We start from the raw sequence: 12,844 nt of genomic DNA, 5'->3' as shown, positions 1-12,844 counted from the left end.
GATTTTCCATTGGTGGGCGAGGTCTGGAAATTGAGAATTAATGAAATGAAAATGAAAATCGCATTATTGTCACGAGTAGGCTTCAATGAAGTTACTGTGAAAAGCCCCTAGTCGCCACATTCCGGCGCCTGTCCGGGGAGGCTGGTACGGGAATCGAACCGTGCTGCTGGCCCGCTTGGTCTGCTTTAAAAGCAAGCGATTTAGCCCAGTGAGCTAAACCAGCCCCATTTTATGACTTCGAGGCAAGAGATCAATTAGCTGGTGATATTTCAGTTATGGCGAGTGTTTATTTCAGCCAGCCGTGCGAGGTGTCCTGGGGAGAGCAGAAACACTGCCCTTTCAGATCAGAACTGGGAGAAATTTCTAAACGAGAGTGATCGCCAGATTGAAGAGAGAGAGAGATAAATTAAACACAAATGACATGTGAGGTATCAATGAGCCCTGCCGTTAAGCCTCATCTTATTTTATCTGATTTTGGAAAGCCCTATGGTCCTGCCTCTCAGAATACCTGCTGTGTGCAGCGTGATGAATTCTATGCTGCTTTGCCCATGGAATATTTTCATGGAATGCAATCAGAGAGTTGAATGTGTGGGACGTATCTTCAACTTGTCCTTCATTTACATTTGTGGTCGAGAAGCAATTTAAAGTTCTCTACCTTCTTGCAGATTTACTTTGGAACAGTACAAACTATGGCAGACAGGAGACAACCTTCTGGTTCCATCCAGGCTACCCTGCACTAAACAACTGGGGAAGAAAAACTCAGGCAGTGCACTCCAGATCCTGATCACTCGCGGTGTAAAAAAAGCTGCGGGATTCTCCGTCGGTGCAATCCTCCGCCCCGCCGGCAGTGCACCCACTCCCGACGGCATGGGAGTAGACCACAACGGGAAACCCCGTTGGCTGGCTGCATGAATGGAGATCCACTGTTGGTGGGGGCGTGGGAAAACAGTGCTGGCAGGACAGAGAATCGCACCCATGGTTTTTTTCTCATGTTAAGGATGACCGTTTCCCAGTGAGAATCAGGTCTAGCAGCTGTCGCTTGAAGGGACTTGGAAATCGGCATCCATTCCAGGGTGGTTTCGCCTGTTTCAGGGGTCCTCTACTCAAGAGGTTGCATGCATGTTTTGTCCAACAGTATTGACAGTCTGACTGAATTTCACCATGTTCTTCCTCAGCAGGGGGAGGTAATGGAGAGAGCCTGCCCGAATCCATACCATTGGGGACCCTGCCACGCTTCCTGGTTGAACCAGAGGACTCTTACATTGTGAAGAACAACCCCATCAAGCTGCGCTGCAAAGCAATGCCTGCCATGCAGATCTTCTTCAAGTGCAACGGAGACTGGGTCCACCAGAACGAACACGTGCTTGAAGAACACGTGGACGAGTACACAGGTAACGCTAGCTCCTTTGTGTGGGTTTCGGTGGAGGGCGCATCGATCGTTTCAGACAGCTGCTTTAATCATCCCGACAATAAATTAGTGTGCAGCAGTGTTAAACTAATTGAAACGATTTATCCTCTGCTTGGGATGTTGGGAGGGGAGTGGGGATGTTGGAAGGGTGGGTGAGCAGTGAATCATCTTCAAACACAGATGATTACTGTGAAGATTCACAGCGGAGAATTGGCAGTGTGGAGTACTTGTTTTAGTCATTTTTAGGTGACTCATTTGAAGCTGTGGGCGTTTAGGGAGATCAGGCAGGACTACAAACACTCCATTTAGTGAAGCCAGACTCCACCAGTAACGATTTAGATATTCCCCCATACTTCCATTTTTGCCCCCCCCCCCCCCCCCTCCCGAACTTGTCAGCTCCTTACTTAGTTCTGTCCTCCCTGTTTCTCAGTCAACTACTCTCGTGGACTCTCCATCCTGCTTACCTGCTCTTACTTTGCCATCTTTCTCATGTCTCTTCACTTTTACATATCGTTCTCCCTGGCCTTGCTCCCCTCGCATTTCTTTCGTTCTCTCTCTCTCCAGAATTTTCCTGTTTTCTAGCATTATCTCTCGTAACTTAGACCTTCTCGCTCCCACATCACATCCACTCCGCAATTGCCCCGGCCATCTATCTGGCGGTTGTCTCTCCTGGCCCCCTCTCTTTCTCTCCCATCCTGTGTTCCTCTGCATCTTCTCTGTGTCTCACCTCCCAATCTTTTTTGTTTCTCATCAGTCCCTTCAGTCTGTCTCACTCAGGATGCCAATCCAGCCCTCTTCCCATAACAGCGTCGAGCTTACCAGATTCATTTGTCCTGCCTGCAGCCACTCTTCTTGACAACCATTCAAAACCCATTAACAACTCAAATGAAGACAGAGACTCAACTCGGCTGATACTGGTTGATTCGCGGGATGTGGGCGTCCCTGCCTGGGACAGCATTGGTACCCATCTCTAATTGCCTTAGAACGGAGTAGCTATTTCACGGGCCATTTAATAGAGCAGTTAACCACAATACTGTGGGCCTCCCTCGCTCACCTGATCACTGTGATGTCAGTTTGCAAAATAATGCACCTTTCTGACAATGAAGGTTCGACACTCGCAAGTTTTAAAAAGAAACTTGTTGAGAACCTCTTGTGTTTGGGATGCTCTCCTAAACCACTTTGTGTGGACGGTGGGCTGAACCTCCAACTGGTTAGGTCACCAGCAAGAGCCGTTTGGTCTGGTTCCAATCACCCCGGGACCCAAGCCAGACCGCGCAGCTACTTTTAATATCATTGCTCAGTTAAAGTCTGCAACAATTTGCCACCCGATGTTGAGGAGCGATTTTCTTCAACATTGTTTATTGTAGTTCATGGTTTTGAATTCCATCCCATCATAAGACTTAAACTGCAATTTTTCACTTCTGTTGACGGAAGCATTTTCACCAATTGACTTGTTTTTCAACTTCAGTTTGTATTTTTCATAGAATTCCCTCAGCTCAGCAGGAGGCCATTTGGCCTGTTGAGTCTGCACCGACACTTTGAATGAACACAGTTCACGTGCCCACTCCCCCTATCCCCGTAACCTAACCTGCACATCCCTGGACATTAAGGGGCAATTTTATCATGGCCACGCCGCCTGGCCAAGGAAACCGGAGCACCCGGAGGAAACCCACGCAGATACGAGAGATAGTGCAAACTCCGCACAGGCAGTGACCCAAGGCCGGAGTTGAACCTGGGTCCCTGGCACTGTGAGTGTGAGGCAGCAGTGCTGACCACCAGCGCCGGCCCTAGGGTTGCTGGCGCCCCGGGCCAGCTGAACTTCGGCGCCCTTCCGGGGGGGGGGGGGGGGGCGGGGGGGGGGCGGGGGGCGGGGCTGAGGCCGAGGGGGGGGGCGGAGGGGGCGGGGCCGAGGGGGGGCTATGGGGGGGGGCGGGGCCGAGGGGGTAAGGGGGACGGAGGGGGCGGGAGGGGCCGCCCTGGGGGAGGGCGGCCACCGCGCATGCGCTGGTTGGCACCGGCCCAACTGCGCATGCGCGGGACCCGAGTCTCTGGCGCCCCCTAGCACATGGCGCCCCCGGGCGACTGCCCGAGTTGCCGGTACCTTGGGCCGGCTCTGCTGACCACTGTGCCACCGTGCTGTCATTTTTCTGGCCCCAAGTCATTTCGGAGCTGACCGTGGAATAAAACAGTGTTTGGCATAAATCTACCAAGTCCATTTGCGGCGCACAGAATTTTCAGTTCTTCTGAGACAGGTAGTTTTTTTTAAAAATATTCATTCGTGGGATGTGGGCATCACTGGCTGAGTCAGTATTAATCACCATCCCTGATAGCTCCCTGAAAGGGTGAGCTCCCTTCTTCAGCTACTGCAGCCAAGTGGTGTAGGTGCACCTACAGTACTGTTAGGGAGGGAGTTTCAGGATTTTGACCCAGCGACAGTGTAGGAATGGCGATATACTCCAAAGTCGAGGTGAAAGTGACTTGGGAGGGGAACTTCCAGATGGTGCTGATCCCATTAATCTGCTGCGCCTTGTAGATGCCCGCGGGTGTGGGTTGCAGGTACTATCTAAGGAACATTGGGGAGTTCCTGCAGTGCATCTTGTCGATGGTACACACGGCTGCTACTGTGCGTTAATGGTGGCGCGAGTGAATGTTTGCAGACGGAGTGCCAGTGAAGCTGGCTGCGTTGCCATGCATGGTGTTACGTTTCTTCAGGTGTTGTTGATAGCTGCACTCACCCACCTGAATTGCTCCTTGTAGATAATGGAAATTCAGGAGCCGAGTTACTTGCCACAAGTTTCCTAGCCTCTGACTTGATCATGTAGCCACACTATTTACGTGGCAAGTCCAGTTCAGTTTCTGGTCAGTGGTAACCCCCAGGATGTTTGTTAAAAAATAAAATTTCCAATTAAAGGACAATTTAGCGTGGCCAATCCAGCTAAACTGCATATAGATAGAATTTACAGTGCAGAAGGAGGTCATTCGGCCCATCGAGTCTGCACCGGCTCTTGGAAAGAGCACCCTACCCAAGGTTAACACCTCCACCCATCCCCATAACCCAGTAACCCCACCCAACACTAAGGGCAATTTTGGACACTACGGGCAATTTATCATGGCCAATCCACCTAACCTGCACATCTTTGGATTGTGGGAGGAAACCGGAGCACCCGGAGGAAACCCACGCACACGTGGACGTGCAGACTCCGCACAGACAGTGACCCAAGCCGGAATCGAACCTGGGACCCTGGAGCTGTGAAGCGATTGTGCTATCCACAATGCTACCGTGCTCCCCTAGGTTGTGGGAGTGAGACCCACGCAGACACAGGGAGAATGTCCAAACTCCACACGGATAGTGACCCGGGTCCTCGGCGCCTTGAGGCAGCAGTGCTAACCACTGCGCCACCGTGCCGCCCCCCCCCCCCCCCCCCCCCCCCAACCCCCAGGATGTTGACAGCTTTCATTTCTTTTGAGACTTCTTTTGAGAAGTGAGAGTATCCAGTACATAAAATCACATTATCATTATAATATTTACACTTATAAACCTAAACGTTTCATCTCACAAGTAAGAGGATGGAGGGGGGATGGGGAGGGAAAGTAGTTTCCAAATTATTACAACATGAATATCTAATGAGAGAGTTCCAGGAGGCATCAGATGTGTTTGTAGCAACACATGAAGGTTTGGCCTCCTCCTGTGCTCCAAGCTGAGCGAGCTGCAGAGGAAAACTCAGTTGATCTTTACAAGAGAGCCAAGAGCTATAAAGAAGCGATCTGATATGCAGGGGCTCAACAAAAAAAAAACAATTGCAAAGCAAACCTCAGGGAGATGTACAGGATGCAGAAGAAGAAAAATATTGTATTTTTGTTATGGTTGCACAGTGGCTGTGTTACTGGACCGGTAATCTCGAGGCCTGGAGGAATAATCTAGCGACACGTTCAAGAGCCAGCAATGCTGCTGGGGAATTTAAATTAAATTTAATAAATGTAGAATGTTTAAAAAATACAGCCTTGCTTACTATGGATTAACTTCAGTTACTGACACCAGTGTCCTTTTGGGAAGGTGTGGCTACCCAGCCTGACTTATGCATTTCTCTAGACCAAGAGCAACGTGGTTGACTCTTCACTGACCTTCGAAGCGGCCTAACAAGTCTCTCGGATCCATGAAAAAGGCCGTTCTCAACAAGTCGCTTTCTCAGGGCAATTACCGTGGGGCTTTACCAGTCACACCCACATTCTGTGAATGAAGAAAAAAACTCACATGGTGCCTTTAATAACCAGACAATAGTCACAAGTGTTTTTCAGCCCGTGAAGCTCAGTTAAACTGTAGTCAATACTGTAATGAAGAAAAAGACCTGCATTTATATGGCGCCTTTGCAGCCAATGAGGTACTTTCTGAAATCATTGTTGTAGTGCAGGAAATAGAGCAGGCAATGTGCACACAGTAAGATCCCACAAAGAGTAAACGTGATCATGACCAGACAGTATGTCTTTTTGGTATTGGTTATGGGATACGGTAACACAGTGGTTCATTGCGCCAGGGTGCTGGGTTCGATTCCTGGCTTGGGTCACTGTCTGTGCAGAGTCTGCATGTTCTCCCCGTGACTGCGTGGGTTTCCTCCGGGTACTCCGATTTCCTCACACAAGTACCGAAAGACATGTTTGTTAGGTGAATTGGACATTGTGAATTCTCCCTCAGTGTACCTGAACAGGCGTCGGAATGTCATCCTCGTGCATGCAAGAGGAACTGAAGGAGCCCATAATCTCTTGTTTTTAATGTAAATTTAGAGTACCCAATTCAATTTTTCCAATTAAGGGGCAATTTAACTTGTTCAACCCACCTACCCTGCACATCTTTGGGTTGTGGGGGCGAAACCCACGCAAACACGGAGAGAATTTGCAAACTCCACACGGACAGTGACCCAGAGCCGGGATTGAACCTGGGACCTCGGCGTCCTTGATAGTCCCCCCCATGCCCTGGTAAGTCCCTTAAAGCTGGAACTAGCTGTGCAGTACTTGAGCTCTCGCCATCTGGAATCATGAAATCGTGATCCAACATCCTCTAAAACTGGCCCGGGGTGGGACCTCAGTGTGATTGACTCCTATTTGTCCTCTGAAATGGCCTGGCAAGCCACTCAAATTGTCACCATCGCCTGCTCAAGGGAAATTAAGGAAGGGCAATAAATGCTGGCCGTGCCAACGTCATTTCCATCTCAAGATTGAGTTTTTAAGAAAAGAAAGACATCTGTGGAAGGTATTTGTTTTTAATTCAGTAAATACGGGAACAAACTCGACTCCCAGTTTATCCTTATTCGTGCACCAGGCTGAATGAAGGCATTTCTGTCGACGGTGTCACTCAAAGTCTCAGCAACAATTGGTGCGAAATCACGCTGTGCAAGATTAGCGTACAAACGGACACATTGGGGAGTGTGGCCAGCAGCATGTGCCAAAGTAAAAAAGAGGACCGGCCAAGGGCTTTTGAAATCAGTTCCAGAATCCACTGTAAAGCGTTGCCAAAGCACACACACTACCTGCTGATGGGAGGTTTTGAATAATGGATACCTGGGGAGTGATTGTGCGGCTGGCATTTAATCAAAGTGTTCAGATTACACCACAAATGGCCAGCTTGTTACCGTCATCTCAAAATTAGGTATTACATTACAGACTTGAATGCACTCTGTTCCTGCCTTTGTTCCAATTTGATGTTTATGTGTGCACACATATATATCGATCATGTCTGTCGTGTTAATTTAGTGCAGGAGGTTTTGCAGCCTGTTTCAACAAGAAAGGAGGACCTCTGAAAAAAAATCTTTCACCTCACCCCACTTTTCAGAAGTGTCTCAAATCACTCCATAAGCATCGTGGCTTGTTTTATTGGCAAACTCAGAGGCCAGTTCCCATTCAGCAACATCTCACAAATAGCCTGGGGTTGGAGGGCCAATTAGCCTTTAGGCTGGCTGAGAGGGGAACGTGGGCCAGGACGTTGCTTCTCTTTCAACAATGCTGTTGGATTGTCGGTGCCCAACTGGAAAAGCAGACAAGCCCAAGGTTTGCTGTTTCACCTCCAACAACACAGCATGTCCTCGGGAATGCCCTGCAGGATCAGGCCAGATAATGTCCTTCCGGACTTGTGAAGCACCGAAGGAGGGTAATTTGACCCACCACCGAGACTTTCTCAAGAAACTGCCTCCCCGACCTGCAGTGGGCTTTTGATTCAAATTTTAACTTTCCCTCCTTGTCTTTCCCGACCCAGCTCATGGTTAACGAGTCCATCCTCCTCAAATGCCTGTCCTGTATCACCCAGCTGGGACTCCTCTCACCAACATCATTGTATCCAGGGAGTTACATACAATGACTTGTCTTTCCTGCCTCTGCACATCTTCCCCGATAAACGTTTGGTTTCTGAGATGCTCCACGTTTTTGCAAAAGGTCAGGATCAGGCGTAGCGGCCAGAAAAAAGTGCGTCCACTGTGGCGCAGTAAAGTAGGAGTGAAACAGCAACATGTCGATGATTGCCACTTGTCAGAAGATGCTGTCCTTCATTTACGGTGCCTCACCACTGTGCTGCATTGTTGAATTAAAGCACCCTAATGACCTTGTCCACACACAGTAAAAAAATAAAAATGTAGCCTGCAGCCGCTTCAAGGCTAAAAATTTTTATCCCCGAGTTTTAAATTATTGTCATAAATTAGTAAAATTTCAGCCTTGCGATTTATGATCTAATTTGAACCCTTATTGCCTGGAACCTCTCCAGGGCGAGCTACTGTTTAGTCACATCATTATCATGTCTGCAGCTGATTATCGGGAGATTGTGCGTGTGAATGGTCATTCTCATCCATGACCATCTTCCTGCTAAGGAATGTGAAATAGCATGTGAGAGTATCGATCCGATATTAACTGCTCTACAGGGCTCTCATCATGATTCAGCATTAAACCCAGGGAGGGAAGGAGGTCAGATCGAATTCTAGGCTAGCGCTCACCGAATACCAGAAGAGATTAACTCATCACCTAGATTCGGATTTACAGGATGACTGTTGAAAAGCATTGAGGCATAGGAGTAAATTGGATTAATCTTACAAAAGGGCCAGGGCACGGCTGATGGGTGAATGGCCTCACTCTGTGCTGTTCTGACCATTCACCTCATTTGCTGTCTGTGACACTTTGCTATGTGTAAATTAGCTGCTAAGGTTGCTCACAGACAACAGTCCAAAGTGGCTTCAAAGTACTTGGAGGCGTGCTGCGATCATGAAAGCTGCTGCATTTCATGCAAATAATCCTTCATTAAAAACGATCATTAATTTTTACTTGGAGGCATCAGGTTCTCTCAGAAGTTGACAACAGAGTTGATGCTCTTGCCCAGGGCTGGCGTTTGTTCCCAGAATACAACAAGTCTGCAATCGGAGCGCACATGGAATGGGCCATGTTCCCAGGAGGTACCATCAGTGTTCTGCACACCCAAGGGCCAAATAATTGTTGTTCACCGATGGGAGTCGCATTGGTCATTTCTCCTATTCACAAATGTTACTTGCACAACTCGGTTCAGGTCAAGTTTCCATTTGGCGTGTCAGAGACAAATTAAAAATGCTCCCCCTTAAAACACGACAGACTCCACACCCATGGCATCTGGTCATTTGTGCATTGGTTGCTGAAAGGATCATTTTAAAAGATGGAGCAGTTTTTGGAAGATGCAGGAATGGAGGGATGTCGGGCTCAACGTACACAAATCCCGGGAAAGTTGAGAAGACTGTTGAAAGACATTTAATTCTTTGATTTATTACTAGAAGCATTCAATAGGAAAATGGGTAAGTTATGGTGAATCTTTCTAAAACACTGGTCAGTTAGAACATCATGTCCAGTTTGTTCTCGGTTGGTTCATCGAGTTTGAGAATGATGAGGTGTTATGTTCAAAACAACAATTGGATTATTTTATACAGTTTAACTATAGCGTTGTTAAGAAGGCTTATGGTGTGTTGGCTTTCATTAACAGTGTCATGTGAGAGTACCTTTAAGGAATGGATGTTTAAGCAATGTACCTTTAAGAAATAGAGCAGCTCATATTACTCAAGTGATGTCAGAGGGTGGGGGTAGTTGAGCTGAGCTCACTTCTGCTTTTTGGGAGTTTTAGTTTCAATTTTAAGGAAAAGGGCTTGGGTGTGTCTGTGTTTGCAGTGAGCTGGATCTGCGGTGATCTATCTCTGAAACATTTGGGTGATTTAAACTCATAATAGTAATGTCTTTAACCTGATGTGTTTCTGTTTAAAGGTGTTAAGTCTTTTGGAGGTTTGAAGGAACATTTTGAGGGATTATTTAGTGTTGTGTTATTTTTGGGGTTATCTTTGAAGTAAGGGCTGGTAAGTGATCCAATGTTTATTTAAAAAGGTTAAGTTGAATTCATGGAATAAACAATATTTTGTGTTTAAAAACACACGTGTCCATAATTGTAATACCACACCTGGAGACCAACTGTGTGCTTCAAAAGCAACAATACATTAAAGGGAGAGGTTGGTTGAACTCCATGATACATTTTGGGGTTCTGAAAACACCGCTCCCATAACAATAGCGGGATTGAGTTTAAGATCCCCAAGGTTTTGCTGCAGCTTTATAAAATCCTGGTTGGACCACACTTGGAATATTGTGTCCAGTTCTGGTCACCTCATTTTAGGAAGGATGTGGATGCTTTGGAGAGGGTGCAGAGGAGATTTACCAGGATGCTGCCTGGACTGGAGGGCATGTCTTATGAAGAAAGGTTGAGGGATCTCAGGCTTTTCTGACTGGAGCGAAGAAGGAAGAGAGGTTACTTGATAGAGGTGTACAGGGTGATGAGAGGCATGGATAGAGTGAATCGCCAGGGACTTCTCCCCAGGGTGGAAATGGCTGTCACGAGGTGACATAATTTTAAGGTGATTGGAGGAAGGTATAGGGGAGATGTCAGGGCAGGTTCTTTACACAGAGAGTGGCGGGTGCGTGGAATGCACTGCCAGCAGAGGTGGTGGAGTTAGAATCATTAGGGATGTTTAAGCGACACTTGGACAGGCACATGGACAGCAGTAAATGGAAGGCGTACCGATTAGGTTGATCTTCGATTTGGATAGATGGTCGGCACAACATCGTGGGCCGAAGGGCCTGTACTGTGCTGTTCTGTGTTCTCTCTCATGTACAGCTATCCATGTCTAGTTGTTACACTGCTGAAGCCATGAACATTCTCCCCCCTCCTCTCCAACTCAAGTGTTCTCTCAGATCATCCGAATGGGAGGTGCTATTTACACAGTGCCACAGATTAACCCTTACAAACCCCAAACCTACTTCATTCTGGGCACGGTGCTGGAGATAGGATGTTGAGACAGGAGCAGGATGTTGAGACAGGAGCAGGAAGAGGGACATCCTCCAGGTCAGCACACCTGATAAAATGCAGAGAGACACAGCATCTCCTTAACCTCAGGTGAGCATCTGAAATATACACATACACACACCTCTGACTGTCTGCAAAGGTTTGTGCTGCGGTGTCAATGTGGACAGTTGTAACCTGCACAGATCCTATTGGGTCGGGACAATTAGTTACCTGAAGCTCCCCCGATAAGGGGGTGGGGCATTCGTGAACTTTTTCTGTTGTATAAATAGAACATAGAAAAGTACAGCACAGAACAGGCCCTTCGGCTCTCGATGTTGTGCCGAGCAATGATCGCCCTACTCAAACCCACGTATCCACCCTATACCCGTAACCCAACAAACCCCCCCCCCCCCCCCACAACCTTACTTTCAAGTCACTACGGGCAATTTAGCATGGCCAATCCACCTAATCCGCACATCTTTGGACTGTGGGAGGAAACCGGAGCACCCGGAGGAAACCCACACACACACACGGGGAGGACGTGCAGACTCCGCACAGACAGAGTCTGCACGTCCTCCCCGTGTGTGTGTGGGTTTCCTCCAGGTGCTCCGGTTTCCTCGAACGGGTCACTTAGGTACCAGCCAGAGAGAAGACCAGCAGCAAAGTACTGGTGCTGTGGAAATCAAGTTAAGTTTTGTTTGACTCACAAACTACGTGGCCCTCACAAAATGGTCCAAGGCTCTGCAGAGCAGCAGTTAGGAAGGAAGATGTGATGGGCATTTTGAAAAACTTGAGGATAGACAAGTCCCCCGGGCCTGACGGGATATATCCAAGGATTCTATGAGAAGCAAGAGATGAAATTACAGAGCAGTTGACAATGATCTTTTTGTCCTCACTGTCAACAGGGGTGGTACCAGGGGATTGGAGAGTGGCGAATGTCGTGCCCCTGTTCAAAAAAAGGGAATAGGGATAAGCCTGGGAATTACAGACCATTTAGTCTTACTTCGGTGGTAGGCAAAATAATGGAAAGGGTACTAAGGGATAGGATTTCTGAGCATCTGGAAAGACACTGCTTGATTAGAGATAGTCAGCACAGATTGTGAGGGGTAGGTCTTGCCTCACAAGTCTTATTGAATTCTTTGAGGCGGTGACCAAGCACGTGGGTGAAGGTAAAGCAGTGGATGTGGTGTACATGGATTTTAGTAAGGCATTTGACAAGGTTCCCCATGGTAGGCTTATGCAGAAAGTAAGGAGGCATGGGATAGTGGGAAATTTAGCCAGTTGGATAACGAACTGGCTCACCGATAGAAGTCAGAGAGTGGTGGTGGATGGCAAATATTCAACCTGGAGCCCAGTTACCAGTGTTGTAACACAGGGATCAGTTCTGGGTCCTCTGCTGTTTGTTATTTTCATTAATGATTTGGATGAGGGAGTTGAAGGGTGGGTCAGTGAATGTGCAGACGATACGAAGCTTGTTAGAGTTGTGGATAGTGAGGAGGGCTGTTGTCGGCTGCAAAGAGTCATAGATAGGATGCAGAGCTATTGAATAGGTACATGGATTACGGTAGAATGATAGGGTGTAGATTAATTTGTTCTTAATCTAGGAAAAAAGTTCTGCACAACATGGTGGGCCGAAGGGCCTGTTCTGTGCTGTATTTTTCTACGCTGTCTCCCCACCGTGATGCTGGACAAACCGAGATATCCACCAATTCTGACTGTGGGCAGCTTCAAGAAGGTTCCAGAAGATCACCTCCGCTTTCTAAAAATGTGAACAGCTTTTAAAGCACGGTCGTTACTGTGCTGCAACATTCTATCATGCTGTTATTTCAGGTTATAAGTTTTTGAAAGTAATTTGAAGACACACTGGTTGATGAATTTGAATAATTTCGGCACGTTTGGGAAACTCGTCAATTTTCACTTCCGAAAGACTCGAGTTGAGAACCAGGACGAGGTGTGGAGGTTACGGAAGATTGTCCCTCTGCCCCGTCTCCGCGGGCGGAGTAAAGGCCATGTCGTCAGTCGGGCACAGGAGGCTAAACGATGCCAGCTGTGTACGGCCCAGCACTGCCGCCGACAAAATGCTTCTGCTCTCGCAAGGGGCCTTTTCCTTTCCTCCT

At 47.8% G+C, this 12,844-nt stretch overlaps 1 protein-coding gene across 6 annotated transcripts in view; it reads left to right on the top strand.

The window, feature by feature from the left end:
- LOC119957330 (netrin receptor UNC5D-like) overlaps positions 1 to 12,844 on the top strand; it is a 464,604-nt gene that overhangs the window by 258,079 nt on the left and 193,681 nt on the right. For 4 of the 6 annotated variants that reach the window (XM_038785226.1, XM_038785222.1, XM_038785221.1 and 1 more), the window contains one exon: positions 1,176 to 1,391. In XM_038785226.1, coding sequence (XP_038641154.1) covers positions 1,301 to 1,391 — 91 coding nt within the window. In that variant the 5' untranslated portion in view covers positions 1,176 to 1,300. The remainder of the gene's footprint in view (positions 1 to 1,175; positions 1,392 to 12,844) is intronic. The other 2 variants (XM_038785223.1, XM_038785227.1) reach the window with 1 other exon arrangement.

This window comes from Scyliorhinus canicula, chromosome 26 (genome assembly GCF_902713615.1).
Source record: "Scyliorhinus canicula chromosome 26, sScyCan1.1, whole genome shotgun sequence".
NCBI classification, from domain to species: domain Eukaryota; kingdom Metazoa; phylum Chordata; class Chondrichthyes; order Carcharhiniformes; family Scyliorhinidae; genus Scyliorhinus; species Scyliorhinus canicula.
The sequence above is the reverse complement of the archived record's forward strand: the minus strand, read 5'-3'. Positions and strand labels throughout refer to the sequence as shown.